A 21,813-nucleotide genomic window follows, 5' to 3' on the forward strand; every position below is an offset into this window, starting at 1 on the left:
AGAGGGGCTCAGGAGGGAAAATGATGAAGGAACCTAGAATGGGGGCGTGGATCTCAGAGTGGGTTGGGGCGGAGCCAGGGGAGGTTTTCAGGAGAGGGTATAAAGATCCTACCGCTCTGAGGTAGGGTCTGAGCTGAGATCCTAAGAGGGAGTGGGAAAGGGGGCAGGGGAAACTACTCCGAAAGTTTGAGAAAAGGGGAGGAGCTCAGATATGGGTGGAGCTTAAATTAATTTAGAATGATGCAGGTAGTTGGGCGGGGTCAAAGACCCAGGAGGTAGAGGTGTGGCCTAGAGAAAATACATAACAACATGCAGGGTTGGGGACACGGCCCAGAAGGTAGGCGTAACCCACCGAGAGGAGGCCAGCTTTGGCTCACCACAAAGTAGCGGCTGAGCCTGTAGTTAAGAGGCGGAGCTAGAACGGAGAAGATGAGGATGTCTGAGGCTGTGTGCTTGAATGGATGGACAGGAACTGGAAAAGAAGCAACTGAAGTCCCGGGGCAAGACCCAGAAGTGGAGGGGTCGAACTAAAAAAGAAAGGATTTAAAGATTTTTGAGGCTGGGGGCGGGACCACGGAAGTGGGCGGAGCTTAGAGGGAGCAAGGTTGGGGACCCGAAACCCAAAGTGGAAAACACTGATTCTAGAATTCGTTTCCCTGCAACACTGTTTACTTCTATGACTCAGTTTCCTCTTCACTAAATCGGAGAGGATGCAAAATCGTGGTAGCACGTGGTAAGTGCTAATTTTTTTTTATGATTTTCCGTGACCCAGATCCCAACCTTCGCTTTGAAGGTGCAGGAGAGAGGACACCCAGGAGTCCAATCCCTTCTAGTAACTCGAGTGCAGGTCAAGGACATAGGAAGGAGATTTAGGTGGTTTAAAATCTCACAGTGGAGGGGATTAATGGAGTGGTGGCGGGGCGGGGGGGCGAATGCAGGGTGGAGGCTTCCTGATCCCAGGGCTGAAGGATGGCGGCCTTTGCCCGCCTGCTGGAATGTCTCCTTTGGTCAGCTCGCAAAGAACAGGAGGCAGAAGAGGAGGAGGAGGAGGGACGGAGGACTCACGACGGGCCTCGGTCGCTCCTGGACGCGCCGCGATGCTTCCAGCGGCCACACGGGGGTGCGGCCGCGTCTTGGGGACTGCGCTTTGGGGCGAGCGCTGTGCAGGGCTGGCGCGCGCACATGGAGGACGCGCATTGCGCTTGGCTCGCTCTGCCCGGGCTACCCCCAGGCTGGGCTTTCTTCGCGGTCCTCGATGGCCACGGCGGGGCGCGAGCCGCCCTCTTCGGCGCGCGCCACCTGCCTGGCCACGTGTTTGAGGCGCTGGGCACCGCGCCCGACGAGCCCGAGGGAGTGCGCGGGGCGCTGCGTCGAGCCTTCCTGAACGCAGACGCGCGCCTGCGTGCGCTCTGGCCTCGTGGCGAGCCGGGGGGCTCCACCGCCGTGGCGTTGCTCGTCTCCCCGCGTTTTCTGTACCTGGCGCACTGTGGTGACTCCCGAGCGATGCTGAGTCGCGCCGGCGCTGTGGCCTTCAGCACCGAGGACCATCGGCCTCTCCGGCCTCGGGAACGCGAGCGCATCCACAACGCGGGAGGCACCATCCGCCGCCGGCGCCTCGAAGGCTCTCTGGCGGTATCCCGGGCCCTGGGCGACTTTGCTTACAAAGAGGCTCCGGGAAGGCCTCCTGAGCTGCAGCTCGTTTCCGCGGAGCCTGAGGTGACCGCCCTGGCTCGCCAGGCTGAGGACGAGTTCATGCTATTGGCCTCTGACGGTGTGTGGGACGCGATGTCTGGCGCTGCCCTGGCGAGACTGGTGGCATCGCGCCTCTGCCTGGGCCTGGCCCCGGAACTTCTCTGCGCGCAGCTATTGGACACGTGTCTCTGCAAGGTCCTCGGGGCGGGGCTTGGAGTCATCGAGGGGAAGAAGTTAAAGGATCTAAGGAGGAGGGAGTTTTAGAGGCTTCCTCAACCAGAGTTTAGGACTCCACTAAAGGGAGTGGCCTGCCGGAGTGGGCAGGACCAAAATATGGAGAGGGTGGAGACTGAGGGCCGCCTAGAGTCAAGATGGGAGAGCAGTAACGCAGGATAGGTAAGTGGGAGGGACTTGAGAGAAAGGGCGTGGCCTTCTGGAACGGGACTGCCTCGGATTTAGGAGTTGGGTCCTGAAGTATGATTAGTGCCAGAAGGAAGAGCAGCTAGACAGCAGTGAGAGGAGCTTCGGAGAAGGGGCGTGGCTCTCTGATGGGGATTGGCTAGGACAGTGAGAGGGCGTGGTCTAGGTGATTGGTCCTGGGGAGAGGGCTTGGGTTAGACTGGCAGGTGGGCAAGATTTGAGAGAAATGTGTCCAACCAGATTGGGCAAGAGGGCACTAGAACGCTGAGATTGTCGGGAGGCTCCGCTTCCAAGGGCGTGGAGGCGTGCTGGGGCATTCGACCGTGTCCCACCGGGCTCTCTTTTCTCCACTTTCCCCAGGGCAGCTTGGACAACATGACCTGCGTCCTGGTCTGCTTCCCCGGGGCCCCCAGGCCTTGTGAGGAGGCAATCAGGAAGGAGCTGGCGCTGGACGCAGCCCTGGGCCGCAGGGTCTCTGGTGAGCAGGCTCCAAAAGCATAGCGGGAGGGGTGGCCGGTAAGCAAGGACACTCCCATAATCCTTGCCTCCTTCTCAGAGCTGTATTCCTCTCCTCAGGAGCCCCCCAGCCTGAACACGGTTTTCAGGACTCTGGCCTCAGAGGACATCCCAGATTTACCTCCTGGGGGAGGGCTCTACTGCAAGTGAGTCGGGGTGCGGTGAGGTGGAATGGGGGGATGGGGTACTAGAAGGAGGATCCCCTCCTGAGGGTCTCTCTCTGCTCTCCAGGGTCGCTGTCATTGCTGAAGCTTATTCTCGGCTCTGCCAGGCCTCAGGAGGGCGCTGGCAGGTAAGCACCCTCTGTTCTCGAATGTTTCTCTTAGAAACATGTGACGCAGCTCTCCTACCTTTAGTGTTGGGGAAATTGAGGCCAGAGGAGACAAGGGACTTGCCTCATATGTTAATAAATTCTCACTCCTAGCCCTGAAGCAATGTGCTAGACACGATGAGGCAGGGCACGGGCGGGGCGGGGCGGGGCGGGGGTGGGGTGATGCAGAAGCAGAGAAGACTGCTCCTCCTCCCAACAAATGTGTCCCCTGCATTGCTCTGTAAAGCCCCATGCATCATCCCAAACACCACCCCCTTCATCCATAAGTAAGGCAGAAAAATTCGAGGAATGTTTATGACCAATCCCAAAGACTGGGTGTGCTGCAGAAACCACTGGGATGTCTCCGAGGATGGTCTGGGTCTCGGAGGAGAGAAGTGGTGAATTGGTCCCACGTAGCCTACAAGAATTTGGAGCTGTCCCAAGAGGTGGTGGGTGGAACCACATAAACGAAGGCGGGGGTGGGAGTCACCACCTCAATGGGATGGAGGGAGCTGGGGCTCAAGCCTGCAGTCCTTTGCACGGCGGAGAAGGCAGTTCAGGGAGAGGACTGTTGATAGTTTCCCAGCAGCAGAAGGATGTATTTGTCAGCATTGTTTGCGTTGTAATTGACAGAAGCCCAATTCCACCTGGGAATGCAAGACAGGGAACTTAATGGGTCAAGTAATTGAAGAGTTCGAGGCATGACTACATCCAGTTGTCAGATAACGTTATCAGGAACGATCTCTTAGTTTTATTTGCTCTGCGTGGACTTCCGCATGCGGTAGCAAAGAGTGGCAGCACTAGCCTCCTGGCCCAGAAGCCCAACATCCCCAGTGGAGGGAGTACCCCAGGTTCCCGGGAGCTGAGAACTCACTGGCCACACTGGACCACATGGCCGACCAGTCAGTGTGTCTCTGATTGGCCAGGCTGGGGTCACATGCCCACCCCAAGCGCCACAGGCTGAGGTCCACTCCACCCAAACCTGATGGATTGAGAGATGGGGAAAGGCAGTCCCTCAAAGGAAAACAAGAGCACGGCTTCCAGATCACAGGGGAGCAGACACAGAGACCCAAGAAAAGGTTCCTATTGGCCATTTCCCACCTTTTGTGTTACAGAAGGGCCCAAATGGGGCCAGAAAACCCACTGGCACCCATTCAAACTCTTCCTTGGACTTGGAGGCCTGACAGCTGTTGCCCTCTGGGGACCCTCTGCCACTTGGGGCCTCAAGGTCACTAAGGAAGAAAACTCCCTTTCCCCAGCTACACAGATCGGCGGAAGGAAGACAAACCGATGGAGGAACCCCAGAATGTTTATTTCCCCTTCTCCTACTTCCCTCTCGCAGAAAGTCTCATGAGAGGGGAAATTCCACTCACCATCTGAAAACAAAAAACAAAAATCAAACCACCCCAAATCCAATGTTTTTGAAGTATTTTCGGGCTGAATGGACCCTTAAGTGATCACACAGTTCAGGGTGCTTGGGTGGCTCAGTTGGTCAAGGGTCGGACTTTTGATCTCAGCTCAGGTCATGATCTTGCAGTTCATGGGATCCAGCCCTGCATCGGGCTCTATGTTGATAGCACAGAGCGTGCTCGGGGTTCTCGCTCTCTCCCTCTCTCTCTCTCTCCCCTCTTCCCCTCCCCCACTTGCACGCACTCTTCTGTCTCTCTCAAAAAAATAATAATAAGTGGGGCGCCTGGGTGGCTCAGTCGGTTGAGCGTCCGACTTCGGCTCAGGTCATGATCTCGTGGTCGGTGAGTTCGAGCCCCGCGTCGGGCTCTGTGCTGACAGTTCAGAGCCTGGATCTGCTTCGGATTCTGTGTCTTCCTCTCTCTCTCTGACCCTCCCCCGTTCATGCTCTGTCTCTCTCTGTCTCAAAAATAAAAATAAACGTTTAAAAAGTAATAATAAGTAAATAAGTACACTTAAGAACAAAAAAGATCGCACAGTTCAATAACCTCTTCCTTTCCTATTTTTCATTTGTTTTAGGGGGAGATTGGGGAGAGTATTTACTATTAAATTTTAATTATATAACTCAAAATAAATTTCTCTCGTAGAAAACAACAACAACATTATTTGTCTTCTCATTTGGCAAATATGGATTGGGTACCTGCTGTGTGTAAGACCCGGCTCACAGCCATCACCCAGGCAGAACCACTGAGATTCCCACCCCTGACGGACCCACCAACTAGTGTGTGGGAAGACAGCGAACAAGAGAATTGATATATCATCTTAGACACTGATAAGTGTCCCGAGGAAAACAAAACAGGGCAAGGTGATAAGATGTCTGGGGGAGGGGGGCTACTTTGGTTTTTCAATTTTTGAATGGGTCATAAGTTCACTTGGTTCAAAATTCACAGGGTACAAAATGGCATACAATGAAAAGTCTTTCTCGGTCCCCTACCCTACCCCATAGCCACTCAATTTTCCACCTGGGTTTTTAGACAGGGGGATCAGGGAAGATCTCTGAGAAGGGGGCAACTGAGCATGAGCAGAGACATGACAGAGAACAGGCCAGCCATGCAAATATCCCAGGGAACAGTGTTCCGAGACAGAAGGAGTAGCCAGGGCAAAAGCCTAGAAACAGGATGGAACCTGGCATTTTCAAGATGAGGCATGTTATTTGCTATTTGGACCTTTATAGAAAAGTTTGCAGGCGGCACACAGAAGCGCTACCCCTCCCATTTCACAGATGGGAAAGCTGAGACTCAGGAGGAGAAAAAATTTGCCCTAGGTCACACAGAACGAGGGTTCCCATTCTGTTGGATCAGTATGTGTTGAGCTGCTGTTCTGGGCCTGGCTGGATTGAGTGAGGCAGAAACTGATCAAGTCCACCCCTGCCCCCAAAGAATTCGCAGCTTAGGAGACACAGTGGGAAATAATTATAACCTAGACGGATCAGCGTTCAAGATCTCACAGAGCGGGGTAGAGAAGGGAAGATTACTCAGTTCTTCAGAGATGAAATCTGTCAGAGCATGGCCTCGAAGGATGAGGTGAAGGAGGTCAGCACAGCGTCCGGGTAGAGGGGACCAGGCTAGCATAAAGGCTGGGAAAGCGATTCCCTCATCTAGTCGGCTGGGCCCCGAGAATCGTTGGTTTTACACTCATACCTTGCACCCAAACACCACTGTGGGTTCTGAGGGCTCAGGCAAGACAAGACGGCTATGGACCAGATTTATTCCTTACCTCCAGGCCTCAGTTTACCCATTTGTAACCGTTGAATCGATGATTTCCCAGGCATCCTGCCCACGCCTAAGGCACCTCACCCCGGCCAGGTGGCGCTCTACGGGAGGGGCGTGACCACTAGCGGCGTCACGTGGGGCGGGGCCTGCGGGACCTGCTGCGGAAGCCTGCGAGGGTGTCGGGGCTGAGCCCCAAGCCGGCGCGTGGGGGAGGGGGTTCCCAGAAGCTAGCACTAGGGTGGGTGCCCCTGCCTCCGCGCCCTCCGATTGCTGGATGATCCCGCCATCCTCTGCGGGCGAAACTGAGTCACGGCGGGGCGTGCGTGGGGAGGGGGCCAGGGGCTTTATCCACACAGGAACCGGGAGTCCTATCCCCACCCAGGTCCAGCGCCGCACCCCCCCACCCCCACCCCGCTGCTGTGAGTCAGCGGCCGGCCGCGCCCCCTCGGCCCACTTCCTCCTCACCTTCCTGGGGCGGGCGGGGGGCGGTGAGAGGGATGGGGCCCTCCAGGCCCATCGCCCCCGTCTGTGCTGGGGAAGGGGTTCACCCCGCAGGAACCCTTCATAAATTGGCAGAGAAGGGAACTTTGGGAGTCTGAAGGTAGCCTTTAAGGGAGAAAATTTGAGTGAATCTAGGATTAGCCAGATCGCTCCCCCGCCCCCTCCATTAAGCAGAATGTGAAGAAATGGAGAAGTCGAAGGGGAGGGTGAGAAGAAATTGTGTCCCCATTAAGATCCTCCTAGGAATTTCCATCGTGGGAGAGAACGAGGGATCCAGGAAGGAACCCTTACCCTCCACCAAACTTCCCCCCGTAATTTGGGGGCGACCCTCGGCATGCATCCCCATGCAATAACGTTGGGGAAGAGGTAAACAGCGGAAGTCTAGGGTTCCGCGTTGCCCTTTTAAGCGCCCTTCACCCCCCCCCCAAACTGCCTTGAGGTGTCCGCGGCCCCTTTAAGGCGCAGGGCATTGTGGGTGCGGGGAGTGGAATTTTGGAACGAAATGTAGCGAAGAGAAGTACAGTAGTAAGAGTAACATTGTACCCGCCGCCGGCCGAGGGGGCGCGCCGGGGACGGGACGCCGCACCCCCTTTCTGCCGCAGGGACCCCCGACCAAACCTCCAGAGGGAGGAGGCGCCTGAGGACCCGGCCCGGTCCCGTCCACGTTCCCCCCAGGAAGCCGGACTCTATGGGGCGGGACCCTGGGGGAGACTGAGCAGAACCTGGAGCCAGCCCCGAACCCCTGAACCTTGAGCCAGGGGCGCCCCGGGAGCACCCACCCGTGGGTGCGCCGCCCGCCCGCTGAGCAGCCATGAGGTGAGCCTCGAACTGCCTCCAAACCCTTCCGCGCTCCGCGCGGGCTCCTCGCCCCGCCTTTGTCCCCCTCCCCCAGCTTGCTCCGGGCTGGAATTTGGGGACAGGGCACTGGGGGCCTCGGATTTGAGGCCGAGCCCCCTTGGACGAGTTCCAGTTACTGACCACTTCGCCGTGACTCCTAAGGCTCGGGGTGGTGCCGCTGAGGTTCTCCTGGGAGCCCTCAGATTTGGGGGCGCTCGGAGGACTCCCGAATTTCTTAAAGACTTTTTCAGAGAACCTCCAAGTTGGCAGATACTCCCTGCGTGGAGGCCAGGATTTAGGCAGGGCTCGGACCACCCCCCACAATCTCAACTGGGGCTCCAGAAGGGATTGGGGGGGGGACTGGTTTTGGGGGTCCCTGGAACCTGGAAGAGAGATTCGAGACGTAGACCTTGGTTTGAGGGGGGGGGGTCTCTCGTTACATGACTCTAGAAAAAGCCTTCTCAAGTGGGACCTCGCTTAACTTCGGGGGTGCTTCACCCCCCCCCCCCGAATTTGGGGGGCCCTCATCCTCCTGTGGAGGTTGGTGCGGGCGAGCCCACAGACCCAGGCGCAGCCTCGAGGGGTCTGGTTGGGACTCCCCACCCCCGCCGTTCCCCACCCACATTCAGCTCTAAGCAAGCTGTGCCTAGGACCGAGCCCGAGCGCTCCCCGCGGAGGGCGGCTCCCGGGCCCGGGGCCAGAAGGGCGGCCCGTCGCCCCCACCTGCGCGGTCCTGGGGAGGGAGGGGGCGCGGCAGCTGGGGGAAGAGGGGCCTTTGTCTTCCTGACTCACCTGTCGAGACAGCTGGTGTGGGGGGGCGGGCAAGGAGCGCAGTGGGCCGGCTGCTTTCCCCACCGCCACGCGCCTCCCCCTGCTCTCACCACCGCCCCCCTTCCTGGCCATCCGGAGCTGTTGGGTTGGAGGGGGCACGCTGTGAAGCCTCAAGGTCACAGCCCTCTCCCCCTGGGACCCAGGCTTCCAAGACAGCTCCAGCTCTCTTCCCAGGAATTTAATCCTGGGGGTGGGGGGGGCCCAAAGGACCTGGGGATTTTGTCTTACCTGGGCCTCCCTGAGAACTCCTGGGCTCACCTGAGGGCGGGGCCGGTGTGGGCTGGGGGACCGGAGTAGACCCTCCCCCCATTCTCCCCTCCCCCGGCCCCCCATAATCTCTCCCTTGGGGCCTGAGCCTGACAATACTATCTCCCTTCCTCCACTCTCTCGGGGACTTCCTGCCCCCAAAGCCCCCGGCTTCAGGGGGGAGGCCCCTGGGACGACTGGGGATTAACCCCCTGGTGCCCACGTCCTCCCACTTCCCTCACGTTCCCCATGCCCCTGCCCTCTGACATTACGAGTGGCATTCCTGTTGGTGACCGTTAGAGAGTCCCCTCCGCATGTGAAAGTGCTTGTAGGAAAATTTGGAGCAAGGGGGAAACCCACAGACACCCTCAAGGTCTCCTGCCTACCCCCACTGTAGCAACGTCTCTTCCAGGTCTGCCCTGGAGAGGGGGCTTCTTTCGGGAGCCAGGCTCTCTTCCCTCACCCTCTTCCCGGGGGACCCTCCTCTCCCACTGCCCCCCCCAGCTCCGCCCCTTGCCCCCCCCCCCTCGCGTTTCCGGTCCCAGGCCCGTGGAAGGCGGATGGCGGATGTCCGAGTTAGTGCTGCCTCACTCACTGTGAGACCGTAAAAGGGCAGGAGCAGCGTCTGGGCCGGCCTCCCACCCCCCTCCCCCAGTCCCAGAGGCCTTGGTCCTCCCACAGGGCCCCCCCTACTGTTGGATGCGGCCAAACCTCCCACCTCCTGGGGGGTGGGGGCAGAAGTTGAACTAAAGCGTGTCCCACCTCCGGGGGGGAGGGGGGTGGTCTTCTCTGCTGATGGCCACACCCAACTTCCTGGGCCGTGCCCCCTCTCCCAGGACCGCTAGCATTCAAAAAGACCCATGCCTCTGCCTGAGGGCAGCTGGGGAAACTGAGGCTCATGGAGAGACAGGCCTGGCCCCAGATCCATCAGAAATTGATAGGCAGGGTAGATGGAAGGGAGGGGACTGGGATCTTCTGATTTCTGTCTGGTTTGGCTGGGGAGAGTCTCGGGGGCAGTCTGAAGAGAGGATGTTAGAACGGAAAATTCCGGGGCTCCTGGGTGGCTCAGTCGGTTGGGCGTCCGACTTCAGCTCAGGTCAGGATCTCACAGTCTGAGTTCCAGCCCCCCGTCGGGCTCTGTGCTGACAGCTCAGAGCCTGGAGCCTGCTTCAGATTCTGTGTCTCTCTCTCTCTGCCCCTCCCCTGCTCATGCTCTGTCTCTCTCTGTCTCAAAAATTTAAAAAAAAAAAAAAAATTAAAAAAAATTAAAATTTTTTTAAAAAATGGAAAATTACAAGATATAGTTCTTTTTCTCCCAGTTTGACAAATATTTGTTGAGTGCTGTGTCGGAGACTCAGCTGGAATTCTGGGAAGGCGGAGAAAGGGGGCAGAGGTCTGAGAGTCTTGGGGCAGAAGGGACTCAAGTATTTGGGTCCATTTCTTTCTTCTTCCAGTTATGGTAATTATTATTACCATTAAATTTTTTTTTTTTTTTTTTAAATAATGAGACCATTTGATCAGACATCTACTCAGTGCCAGGCACTGTATTATGACTGCCCCCCTCCATGGGAAAACCGAGGCACGGAGAGTTTAAGTAAATCACCTATTAAAGTCTGTGGAAGTAGGCAACTTTGGATTTGAACTCAAGGCCGTCTCAGGGCTTTTAATGCTCTTAAAAAAAAAAAATACAAGTAACGTGATTTTGCGGTATGAACACTTAAGATAATGCAGAGAAGCAAAAAGAACCCTTTCTTCCTGTTCGTTTATGGGAAACTGAGGCTTTTGGGGGAGGAGGGACTAGAATGAACCCACACAAGCCCACAGACCTGGTTCCTCATCCAGGATGGCTTCCAAGGTTTGTAGTTTGGAAAGGCGGTATGTGCCTGGGGGGACTGGATTCCAAGTTTTATGGTTTAAGGAGGCTGTGGGGTGAATCTTGAGGGGGGAATGAAGCAGGGGAGGGAAGGGCAAGCCTCTAATCTGGAAGGCTTGAGTAAACCAGAGTGACTATGCGTGGTTGCCTTCAGTGATGGGGAGCCCTCTTCCTCCTGTTCTTTTTTTTTTTTTTTTTTTAATTTTTTTAGTGTTTATTTATTTTTGAGACAGAGACAGACAGAGCATGAACGGGGGGGGGGGGGGGGGGGTCGTCAGAGAGACAGGGAGACACAGAATCCGAAGCAGGCTCCAGGCTCTGAGCTGTCAGCACAGAGCCCGACGCGGGGCTCGAACTCACAAACTGTGAGATCATGACCTGAGCCGAAGTCGGAGGCTCAACCGACTGAGCCACCCAGGCGCCCCCCTCTTCCTCCTGTTCTGACTCCCTTGTTCAGCCAGTACCAAGTCCCAGGTCCTGAGTTCTGGGCTTTTCTTATCTCTTTGAATCCTTACAGCAAACCCGGTGAGGTACGGTTTCCAGGGCTGGAAACTGCAACTCAGAGAGGTGAAGCCACATAACACGGGGGTGACTTGAGCCCTTTGTCATCCACCACATGTTAGCACTTTCCAGAATGTAGGGACTTACGGGAAGGTATGGGTCCTGGGCTGGCTGGGATTTAAGGCTCTCTCGTGTCAGATCAAGGGTGCGAGACCCCGGGAGACTGGGGGAATCAGGCGGACCCCGTTTCAAACTCACTCCCTGCTGCCCGGGCTGTGGGATTTTCCATTCCAGCTTTTTTTTTTTTTTTTTTGCCTGGTTTACAGTTTTATTTTTTGAACTTGAGTAACGAAGCAGCGTCTTATAGGTGACACCAGCCCAGGGTTGAAAAAGAAAAAAGAAATAAGCAATTCAAAAGGGTAAACCGTCCTAAACGTCCATTTCCTCCCATCCTTCCTCAGGCCCCCAGGGGCCCTCTGGCCGTGGTTAGTCTCCTGAGAAGCAGCCCCTGCCTATATCACCTCACCACCCTGTGTGCAGATGTATTTATATCCTGTCACCTTTTTTTTTTAAACCTCTGATATGCACCTCTTTATACCTTGCCTCTTAAAAAAATTCAGCTTAGCTGTTTCCTCTTTAAATGAGACTAAGAACTTGGGTAGGCTAGGGTACAGACAGGAGCCCCTCCGCTTAACTTGCCAAATGACCTGGGACAAGTGTCTTTACCCCTCTGTGCCCATAGTGCTTCATCTGTAAAACGGGTAAAGCACCAGAGCCCATGTCCCAAGGCTCATTGGGCAAATTGGGGCTCTGTACCTACAACAGTGTCTGGGACGCAGGCTAACCCATAAAGGTGGGCGCCTTCGTTAAGAGTTTTCCCTTTAACGATCAACAACTACTTGGTGAATTGGCAACAATTGCGCGTCCATTACGTGCCAGGTACATAGGTTGTGGGGACACAGTGGTGAACAGAGACGAAAAGAGTTGCTGTCCTGACAGTTTGGTAGGGGAGACAGGGATCTGTCAGGTAGGATCCCTGCTGAGAAACAGGGAACATGGGATGAGAGGGAGGAGTTTTTCCAGACGGAGTAGTTGAGGAGGGCTTCCCGGAAGAGGTGACATCTAAGGGGAGACCTGAAGGAGACGAGAACCCAGGATGAGGAAGTGCACAGGTCCGAGGCAGGAATGTGTCTGGCATGTTGAAGGAGGGCCCGACTGCGGGGCTGGAACAGAGCAGTGGGGCCGGCACAGCGAGCTTGAGGGAGGGAAGGGATGAGATCAGAGATGAACCCGGATCAGACAGGCCACAGAGAGAAGTTGGCTTTTATTCTGCGGGAGCCGCGGGAGCTTCCGAGAAGAGAAGGGCCACGATCCGACTTGTGTTTCAATAAGATCCTTCTGCTGTTCACGGGGACGCTGTGGCCTGGAGAGGGTCAACTCCCCGCTTCTCCAGCCGGGCCAGAGACTCAGCAGGGCAAGGCTGCTTGGGAGAGCAAAGTGCAGGCAGGGTGGAGTGGCAACCATAGCCCCGGGCGCCCGGCCAGAGTCTGCCCTGGGTGTGGGTGGCAGGTGTGGGCGAGGCCTTAACCCTGCTCTGCCAGGGGCAGCGGGAGCCAGAAACAGTCCCCGAGGCCGCACTTGTCTGGAAACAGCACCTGATATTTGGGTGGGGCCCACGCAGTCTCCCCGGTGGCTACGACCGACCGCGGACTTGAGAGCCAGGTGGCGGGGGTTCAAGTCCTTGCTCCGCTGCTTACCAGCTGTGTGATCGTGGCCAAGTCACTCCACCTCTCTGGGCCTCCATTTATAGTCCTCACTTGCAAAATGAAGAGAAAATAGTGCCCGTCTTGGAGGGCTGCCGTGGGCATAAAACGGGTGTCCCTTTGCAAAGGGCTTAGAGCGCCTGACCGGCTCTAGTGCCCGATGGGAGGGCGGCGCTGCGATTACATAAACGTGCGAGGGGGAACGGGGGGCTCAGCTTCCTGGCCTAGGAACCGGGGCCTGGGCCTGCTGAGGGGCTTTCCCTGCCCTGTCTTTTACAATGTCAGCGTCACGCCCCAGCCCCCAGCCCTGGCAGAGGCAGAACCATTGCCAAGTATAATTTATCTCCCCGGAAACCCCTGACCACCAACTTCCTCTTTTCAGGAAAAAGTCTGCTGGGGGTGGGGCGGGGCGGGGTGGGGACCAGTGCTTCCCTCTGGTCTGTGTGTGACCTTGGGCAAGTCACTTCCCGTCTGGGAGCCTGAGTTCCCTCACTGGGGGAGGGGGCATGGGACCTCTCCAGGACTGATGGGGGCTCCGGGGAGATGTGGCCGTCTGACTCCCCAGGGGTGTCCGTTCAGGGTGCCGTGAAAGGGATGCTGACAGTTACTAAGCACTCAGTACGTGCCGGGCACTCTGCCAAGGGCTGTCTGTGCCCAGACTCGCTTACTCCTCCCACTGCCCCGGGAGGTGGGGACTGTCATTTCCCCAGTTTGCAGGCAAGGAAGATGAGTACCTGGGTGGGAAGGTGCTGGCCTGAGTCACATGGAGTAGGCATCTCAGGGAGCATTTGAACCCACGTCTCTGAATATCAGATCCTGAACTCAGAACCGGTGTCCTGACTCCTCCCTGCCAAAGCTGAGTCAGATGTCACTTCCTCCAGGAAGTCCTCCCTAACCCCCAGGCCAGGGCGGGTGCTCCTTCTGAGCACCCCAAGCCTGGCCTTGGGCTGGCACTGTCCCTGGACAGGACTGTCTACTGCCCTAGAGGGTGGGGCCGGGGCTGTCTGGATCACTGCCCAAGACATAGGCTTGAGAGAACAGGGAGCGTCTGCTGATGGCGGCTGGTGCCCGGGGGCCGGATGGATGGGGCGGAAGAGCCTGGGATCTAGCGTCCATGTTCCGCCCACTGCAGACCTCACCCTTCCCCTCCCTGAGCCTCCGCTTCCTCCCCTGACCTGAGCCGGGGAGTGAGGGCTGTGGGGGAGGGGGGGTGGTCAAGCACCCTGGCGGAGACAGGGAAACCGGGTCTGAGAGCACCGGGCGGGGGCTGGTCCCCAGTGCTGCGCAGAGCTCCTGCCGGGTCCCCCCTGTCCTGCTTCTCCTGAGCCCCCGTGTGTCCCAACTCTTACCCGCTCCCCTGAATCTCCGTCCGTCTGTCTCGGACTGTCTGCCTGTCTCTCCTCACTCACTAGGTGCTTGTCTGTCTCTTTCCCCAGCCCCTGTCTTCCCATTTGTTCCCTCCGCCTGTCTCTCTGTCTCTGGCTCTCCCTCCCTCACCCGTCTCCCCACATCCGTCAGTACATTTGTCTCTTGCCGTCTATCCGTCTGACTCTTCCTCTCCCTCACATTCCCAGTTGGCCTCTTTGTCTGTCTCCCTTCCACTCAGTCTGTCTCTGTCCCACCTGTCTGCTTCTCTCTCTCAGTCTCTGCCTCGGTCTCCCTGCAGGCCTGTCTCCCCCTCATACGCTGTGAATCTCCACATCTCCCCGGGGGACCCAGATGGAGGTGACCAGCCCGTGGAGGGTGGGGCCCGTGCTCGGCTGTGCTAACCTGCCCTTCTCCTTCCCCCCTACCCCGCAGTGAGACCGTGATCTGCTCCAGCTGGGCCACCGTGATGCTTTACGATGACATCAACAAGCGATGGGTGCCGGCAGGCACGGGCCCCCAGGCTTTCAGCCGCGTCCAGATCTACCACAACCCCACGGCCAATTCCTTCCGGGTTGTCGGCTGGAAGATGCAGCCAGACCAGCAGGTGAAGCCTCCGCCTCCCTCTCCCTCTTCCTGTGCGGGCTCTGCCCCCCACCGCTGCCCCCAGCATCCTCACCCGCCTTTCCCCTCCTGCCAAGGTGGTCATCAACTGTGCCATCGTCCGGGGTATCAAGTATAACCAGGCCACCCCCAGCTTCCACCAGTGGCGCGACGCCCGCCAGGTCTGGGGCCTCAACTTCGGGAGCAAGGAGGACGCAGCACAGTTCGCCGCGGGCATGGCCAGCGCCCTAGAGGCATTGGAAGGTTCGAAACTGGGCAGAGGGGACCGCTGAGCCCTGCCGCTTTACCGCTCTCAAATTAGCCCCATTTTTTAAATGTTTATTTATTTATTGTTGAGAGGGCGAGCGCGCCCAAGCCGGGGAGGGGCAGAGAGAGAGAGGGAGGCACAGAATCGGAAGCAGGCGCCAGGCTCCGAACTGTCCACACAGAGCCCCACCCGGGGCTCGAACCCACACACCGTGAGATCACGCCCTGCGCTGAAGTCAGATGCCCAACCGACTGAGCCCCCCAGGCGCCCCAAATTAGCCCCATTCTCATTCATTGCTAACTCACCACTACCGTGGAGATTCCACGGTGAGGATTTTGCACGGGCCCCTCTGTGCCCTATGTGCACCCATGTGTAAAACGCGGGACTCCCAGGTGACTGCCTCCCCGATCAAGACGGAGATACTTCCAGGCCCCAGAAGGCTCCCTGTGCCCTTTCACTAGGTGCCCATTGTAGTGATACGTCATCGGTTAGTTTTCTGGCATCGCTATGAAGAAAAAGACCTCTGATCAGTGTGAAACGTGGACCTGCCCCCCCCCCCCCCCCCCCGCCCCGGGTGTGTAGGTAGAGGCGGGTTCCAGTTCAGGTGAGCTGGGGTGGGGCCTGCGCCCCTGCATTTGTAGTAAGTGCCCCGGTGAATATGGGGCTGCCAGTGCACAGACAATACACTGAGGAGCAGGGCTTGAGGAGACTGGCGTCCGGGGCGGCCACTGTAGCACTTCAGATACCCCGATGGCAGAGGGGTTCGCTTCCCGGGGCAACCTCAGTGCCAGCGGGGGAAGGGCTTGCCCGTTTGGGGGCACAGAAAAAGACGGTGGGTGGTTCAGGTTGTGGGAACCAGAGGCTTGGAGGCGGGTGAGGAAGAGGCTCTCGACCTTTCTGGGAAAGGCATTCTTGGGCTGGGGTCTGAGTGGCGGTGATGGTGGTTAAAAACCTGGACGCCGGAATCAGCCCGAATTGGCGGGGTTCGTGCAAACTCTGGTCCGCAAGACACGGGGTAGGTGACGGCCCCATGGGCATCGCTGCCCTCGCTGGGCATCATCACAGCACCCGGCTCGAACCAGTTCTGTCAAGGGAGGCTGGTGGGGGGACCTTCAACCCACACCCCAGCCCGAGGGTCGGGGTCCTGGAGGAAGAAGGAAGCGAGAGCCTCCGGGCGAGATTCCTGGGAGAGCTGAGCGAGAGAGCTGCTGGGTGGGGCCGAGTTCCAGGGTTGACTCACCACCCTTTCACTCTCACCTTCCAGGAGGGGGGCCTCCACCACCGCCACCACCAGCAGCACCTTCCACCTGGTCTGTCCAGAACGGTCCTGCCCCAGAGGAGGTGGAACAGCAGAAAAGGTGGGGCCAGCCCCTGGGTGGGGAACCTTACCACCACCAGCGTTCTAGGATGTTCCAGAACCCCTGACTCCCAGAGTCCGGCACTCTCCCACTTTGTTTCCCCAATGTTCCTACTCCCAGGGGGCTAAGAATGAAGGGCTTTCAGAAAACCCCACCTCCTGGAGAGTTCGAGAAGTTCCCACACCCAGGGTTGCAGCACCTTCTGACCCCGTCAAATCCTGGTCCCCACATTCCCAGAGTCCACAAGTCGGTCGTTTTAAAAGATCTTGGGCATTTTGTGATTCAAACGTTCTTGAGGGTCTGATGACTAGAAGCCTCACGTCTGGGTCTCCCTGTCCCTGCCCTTCCCCCCAACTCTTTCCTGGGCCCCCGGGGGAGGAAGGCAGTCAGCCCCCCCCGGAGACCTGAGAGAGAAGCCGAGAGGTTGCTGGCCATCCTCGGGGACCCCGAGTGATAGCAGCTCTGTCGCCCCTTCTCAGGCAGCCCCCGGGCCCGCCGGAGCACATGGAGCGCCGGGTCTCCAATGCAGGTGAGTGCTTGGTGGTGGCCTTGGGGGGACGTGGAGGCGGGACTCCCCAGAGGAGGGGGTGGGCCAGCTGGACAGCGAGGGGCGAGGCTTCTCTCTCAGCACCCTCTTTCTCTGTTTCTTTCAGGAGGCCCACCTGCTCCTCCAGCTGGGGGGCCGCCCCCCCCTCCAGGGCCTCCCCCTCCTCCGGGTCCCCCCCCACCTCCTGGGGTGTCCCCCTCAGGGGTCTCGGCCGCAGGGCACGGAGCAGGGGGAGGCCCGCCCCCTGCGCCCCCTCTCCCCACAGCACAAGGCCCCAGTGGCGGCGGAACTGGGGCCCCCGGCCTTGCGGCCGCCATTGCCGGAGCCAAACTCAGGAAAGTCAGCAAGGTGAGGGGGCCAGGTCCCGCAGGATGTGGGGTGACGGGGCCCTGATGGGATAATGGAATGAGGCCAGAGTTGCCCTGGGGAGGGGGGGTGGGGGGGTGTCACAGGAGGGCTGGGGGGGGGGCAAGAGGCCTGCGCATAAAGCCCCCTCCTCTTTGTAATTTCTCCAGCAGGAGGAGGCCTCAGCGGGGCCCTCAGCCCCCAAAGCAGACAGCGGCCGGAGCACGGGCGGGGGGCTGATGGAAGAAATGAACGCCATGCTGGCCCGGAGGTGAGCCTGAGCCTGGAGCCTGGAGCAGTCAGTGCCTTGGAAAGCTCTGGGAAGGCGTCCCGAGACCAGCAGTCATCACCTGGAGATTCCAGTTCAGTAGGGCCGGGTTGGGGGAGGGCTCAGATTCCCAATGCGTTTGTTTCTTTGGGTGAAAGTTCCCTCTTTGACAGCCAGGTTTGGGATCTCATGCTGGAGATTCCATTCTCCTGAGATGGCTGAGGTTTGCAACCACCCAGGTAGCCTCTAGAATGTTCTAAGACCCAGAATTCTAGGACCTCAGGAGGTCTCCCCTTAGGAGATCCTGCCTGGGCATCTTGGACACTCAGATTCCTAGAATCCCAAGCAGCGGAAGACAGAAGCCCTCCACCCTTAGCGCGTTGTGCTTCCCAGATGGGAGCAGTGTGAGGCCCGCACCCCAGCTGGAGAGCAGCGCTCTCTTTAACTTCTAAAACTCAAGTTTTAGAGAATTCCAGAACTCTACGCCTTAGAATCCACCTTTCTAGAACTCTGGTTAAGAGCTACCGAGTGGCTGAGGGAGGGCTGAAGCCATCTGTTTTTGCCTGTCCCTCCTGCAGAAGGAAAGCCACACAAGTTGGGGAGAAACCCCCCAAGGATGAATCTGCCAATGTGAGTTAGGGGCTCTTCCTGCCACGTGCACCTTAGGCTGTACCATTCGGGTAGGGATACTGGGGAGGGCGGTGGGGGTGTGCTAGGAATGGGCGGGGTTTGAAGCTGGCGGAGGAGAACGAGCCGCCCGTCTCATGACAGTTTTATTTCCCACCAGCAGGAGGAGCCAGAGGCTAGAGTCCCAGCCCAGAGTGGTGAGTGAGCCGGTCCGGCCACAGGAGCTATGGGTCAGGATGCCCTGTTCTCACCCGGAACGCCCCTCCCGCCCCCTCCCCTCCATGGGGGAGTCTGTGCCAACACTGCTGGGGATTGTGATCTCCGGAGACGGTTCTTTGAACAGGGGCTGATGAAGCTAGGGGGTGGAGATTGAGGCAGGACCTTCCTTGCCCCTGATCTTCCCGATTCATTGTCTTTCCCCCAGAATCTGTGCGGAGACCCTGGGAAAAGAACAGCACAACCTTGCCAAGGTGGGCCATCAATGCTGGGGCCCCATCCCCCCGTAAATAGTCGGATTTGCCCACTTTGTAGGAAGGAACACCATGTGACCCTTGGAAGGGGAAGCAGGGGAGACGGACCCTCTCTCTAACCTCATTTCTATTCCAAACCACACCTACTCGCCTAGGATGAAGTCTTCGTCTTCCGTGACCACTTCCGAGGCCCACCCCTCTACGCCCAGCTCCAGTGATGAGTCAGACCTGGAGAGAGTGAAACAGGTAGCTCAGGGGAGGGGCCAGGGGTGAGAATCGGGGGCTAGAAAGGGGCCACGGGAAGACAAGGAGATCTGGGTCCAAACGCTGCCGCTGGCCTGCCCTGTGATTCCATGATAAAGCCTCTGAAACCTCCGTTTTCCAACCCGAGACATGGAGGGATTCAATCGGGTCGGGAGGACACTGAAACCACAGCCTCCTCTGCCAGTGCCCGGACAGACCTTACTAATCTATCACTGCGCTCCTTCCTGAGGAGTACCCAGAGTCCTTTCCAGCACACCAGCCCCAGCCATCCATCACCAACTGGAATTGGCAGGAGACTGGAATGTATTTGCCAACCCCGGTACTGGATGTTCTCCAGTACTTTTCATCTGGCTCCAAGGATCCAGAATTTTCCCCTAGAATTCTCCAGTCACTCTATGGCTTTATCAGTGATGTCATTGTGTGTGTGTGGGTGGGGTGTGTGTGTGTGTGTGTGGTCCTTGAACCTTATTCCTCTGGCCCTTCAGTCATTAAGAAAGGGAGGATTCATTTCTACAAGTCCAGGTACCCTTCCTGACTGGTTACACCCCATTATTTCCAGGAGCTTCTGGAAGAGGTGAGGAAGGAACTGCAGAAAGTGAAAGAGGAAATCATTGAAGGTGAGGCGGTTTTTTAAATTTTAAATGTCTATTTTGGAGGCATCCCTTGCAGAGAGCCCTGTTCTGGAAGGGAAGGGGGAAGAGGCTCCTCCCCTGACCTCTGCCCCTTGTTTCCTTCCAGCATTTGTCCAGGAGCTGAGGAAGCGGGGTTCCCCCTGACCACAGGGCTCCCGAAAATCCCATATGTCCTTTCTGCACACCCCGCCTGTCACCCTGCTTTCCCTGCCTCAACTTGACTTGGAATTGGCTGAAGACTACACAGGAATGCGATGTCCCCGCTCCCCATCCTACTTGGAAAATTCCAAGGGGGTGTGGCTTCCTTGGCACCGTGCCCACACCCATACTGGCTGCTGATTGGCTGGGGAGGCCCCCACCCTTTGCTCCCTTTGGTCCTTCCCCTCTCCTTGGGGCTGGTTCCTCCGCTGGGGATGTACCAATAAACCCCACGGTAAGGGGGGAGGAAGGAGGGAATTTCACATTCCCTTGTTCTAGATTCACTTTAACGCTTAATGCCTTCGAATTTTTGTTTTTTTAAGAAAAAAAATATATATATATATTTAGGTTTTTTGGGGGGGAAAGGGAAATTTTTTTTTCTCTTTGGTTTTGATAAAATGGGGTATGGGGAGTTTTTAAATGCTGTGCCCCAGGCTTGTCCCATTTGGGGCAGCTATTTAAGAGGGGGGGGTGTCCCACCAGGCTGGGGGCACCTCCACCCCCCCACCCCAGGGAACTCCCTTCCCTTTGGCTCCTTCCCCTTTTCTATGAGGAATTAAGATGCTGTAACTTTTTGGAACCTCAGTTTTGTTTTTTTTTTTTGTTTGTTTTGTTTTTTTTATTTGGGTAGGTTTTGGGGGCCAGGCCATTTTTACCCCCTGGGGAAAATAAAAGGAGGGAGAAAGGAAAAGGGGAGGACACCTCCCCTCTCCCACCTTCACCTTTAGCTTCTTGAAAAATTGGCCCCTACGGAATAAATCTGCCAGTTTTTATAAATGCTAAGGTTTCTGGAGTGATTTGAAGGGCCGCTCTGATGAAGACGGGGATGTGCCCCTCCCCCAGCAAACTCCCTTCCCCTCCTCTTCCTCCTTCTCACCCTGCACCTGTTCCGGTTGCCACGGGGCTCCTGCAGCCTGGGTGGTCTCAATACCCTCTCAGCCTCCTCCTGTCCCCAAGCCTCTTCTGGGCAGCCTCCTCATTCCTTTCCCCCCTGCACCAAACAGTTCAGTACCGTAGAGAAAGCTAAGCATGGTCCTTCACTGACTGTGTGGCATCGGGCAAGTCCCTTTGCTACCCCTGGGCCTCAGTTTCCCCATCTGGGAAAGGGCTTACGGGATGACTCTGCCCTTCCTGTGGGACTCCTCCCAGCTTCTCTCCTAATTTCAGTGAGCCTTGTACCCATTTTGTAGATGTACGTCATGGTTCTCTGACACATTCTTAAAGATGACTTCTTTACCCCAGAGCTCCTTTAATTATAAAATATTTACAGTCTTGAAAAAAAATAGAATTCAGAAGTCACAGAGCTCACACACACCCCCTTCAGTGGTTCAATGGGTTAGCAGGGGGTAGGTGGGGTAGAAAACCCTGCCTGGTTGGAATATTCCATTCGGATGGGGGTGGGGGACTTCAGAGCTGAGGGGCAGGTGGTCCCACTGCGTGAAGGAGGGTGAGGGTGGGCTGGGCGATCAGTCCAAAGGCAAGAAGGAAGAAGGAATCCCTGAGTACTTGAGAGCAGGCTTGGATGGGATGTGACAAGTGACCCATGTAGCAGGGGACTGGGTGTGTCCCTGTGAAGGGCTAGCAGGGAAGGACAGTGGAAAAGGACAACAGGAGGTCCAGAACTTCAGGTACACAGAGGCTTAGACCAACACAGAATGGCCCATCCCCAGGCAGGACCAATTTTTCTGTCCCAGAGGACCAAGTCCTGTTGGAACAGACCACAGGCGGTGGGGAGACCCTGTACCATGGGTTATGCCACAGACTAAAGTGGGGGGTATCTGTTGGAATGATCCACTTGAGGGGGTGACCTGCTGAGGTACGAGTGGTTGGTGGACTGAAGGCAGGAGCCACAGGGTGACCCACTGGGCAGAAGGCCCTCCAAGACCCATCCTTCTCTGTCCCCTCCAAAGTGAGGTAGATGGAAAGTGACCGGGTCTGTAAACCCCCTGGGAGCTTGCCTTTTCTTTACAATGGTCTGCACCAATGAAGAAGGGGGAAAGGGCGTTCTGGTGTAATGGGGGGGGGGGGGGGGGGCTACTCAGATAAGTGGAAGTGTGACAGAATGAGCTGGCTGGGTCCACGTGTCTCGCCGGCCCACCTAGTAGCGGGTGGGTGGGATCCAATGGAACACGATCTCTTTCCATTACAAAGTGTTAAACCCGTGGACTGGGCCTGGGGGGGTGGGGGTGGGGGGAGAGA

The 21,813-nt window shown here is 57.3% G+C and overlaps 2 protein-coding genes and 1 long non-coding RNA gene across 10 annotated transcripts; 2 read left to right on the forward strand and 1 right to left on the reverse strand.

Moving 5' to 3' along the window:
• The first annotated feature begins 933 nt into the window (after positions 1–933).
• Positions 934–5,219, forward strand: PPM1N (protein phosphatase, Mg2+/Mn2+ dependent 1N (putative)). Of its 6 annotated transcripts, none has more exons than XM_019425987.2 (5): positions 934–1,887; positions 2,473–2,590; positions 2,669–2,774; positions 2,860–2,920; positions 4,054–5,219. In XM_019425987.2, exons 1-5 carry the CDS (start codon positions 970–972, stop codon positions 4,120–4,122), a joined length of 1,272 nt encoding a protein of 423 aa, XP_019281532.2. In that variant the 5' UTR covers positions 934–969; the 3' UTR covers positions 4,123–5,219. The 6 variants fall into 6 exon arrangements, 5 of the variants coding, with proteins under 5 accessions (XP_019281532.2, XP_019281534.1, XP_019281531.2 ...); XM_019425989.2 differs by having other exon boundaries at positions 2,689–2,774; XR_002074294.2 differs by having other exon boundaries at positions 2,689–2,920; positions 4,054–4,114.
• On the reverse strand, positions 3,515–8,904 carry LOC109253233 (uncharacterized). Its single transcript, XR_008423263.1, has 2 exons — positions 8,515–8,904; positions 3,515–3,585 (listed from the first exon to the last, which is right to left on the reverse strand). It is a non-coding gene; the product is annotated as an uncharacterized LOC109253233 (long non-coding RNA).
• On the forward strand, positions 7,086–20,397 carry VASP (vasodilator stimulated phosphoprotein). Of its 3 annotated transcripts, none has more exons than XM_053905482.1 (13): positions 7,086–7,434; positions 14,470–14,641; positions 14,736–14,901; positions 16,170–16,263; positions 16,743–16,792; positions 16,917–17,158; positions 17,329–17,426; positions 18,002–18,053; positions 18,211–18,247; positions 18,475–18,520; positions 18,676–18,766; positions 19,344–19,401; positions 19,523–20,397. In XM_053905482.1, exons 1-13 carry the CDS (start codon positions 7,430–7,432, stop codon positions 19,558–19,560), a joined length of 1,149 nt encoding a protein of 382 aa, XP_053761457.1. In that variant the 5' UTR covers positions 7,086–7,429; the 3' UTR covers positions 19,561–20,397. The 3 variants fall into 3 exon arrangements, with proteins under 3 accessions (XP_053761457.1, XP_053761459.1, XP_053761456.1); XM_053905484.1 differs by having other exon boundaries at positions 7,087–7,434; positions 17,326–17,426; positions 18,214–18,247; XM_053905481.1 differs by having other exon boundaries at positions 7,088–7,434; positions 17,326–17,426.
• The last annotated feature ends 1,416 nt before the right edge of the window (positions 20,398–21,813 follow it).

Source organism: Panthera pardus, unplaced genomic scaffold, assembly GCF_024362965.1.
Source record: "Panthera pardus isolate Hobbes unplaced genomic scaffold, ASM2436296v1 HiC_scaffold_18, whole genome shotgun sequence".
NCBI classification, from domain to species: domain Eukaryota; kingdom Metazoa; phylum Chordata; class Mammalia; order Carnivora; family Felidae; genus Panthera; species Panthera pardus.

What these genes read in the sequence shown, in the direction of transcription:
- PPM1N (XM_019425986.2), top strand. Translation starts at nt 970, where the DNA reads ATGGCGGCCTTTGCCCGCCTGCTGGAATGTCTCCTTTGGTCAGCTCGC. An exon ending in TGGACACGTGTCTCTGCAAG is followed by an intron (nt 1,888 to 2,472) that starts GTCCTCGGGGCG and finishes CACTTTCCCCAG; the next exon opens with GGCAGCTTGGACAACATGAC. An exon ending in CCTGGGCCGCAGGGTCTCTG is followed by an intron (nt 2,591 to 2,668) that starts GTGAGCAGGCTC and finishes CCTCCTTCTCAG; the next exon opens with AGCTGTATTCCTCTCCTCAG.
- VASP (XM_053905481.1), top strand. An exon ending in TAGAGTCCCAGCCCAGAGTG is followed by an intron (nt 18,248 to 18,474) that starts GTGAGTGAGCCG and finishes TCTTTCCCCCAG; the next exon opens with AATCTGTGCGGAGACCCTGG. An exon ending in AACAGCACAACCTTGCCAAG is followed by an intron (nt 18,521 to 18,675) that starts GTGGGCCATCAA and finishes CTACTCGCCTAG; the next exon opens with GATGAAGTCTTCGTCTTCCG.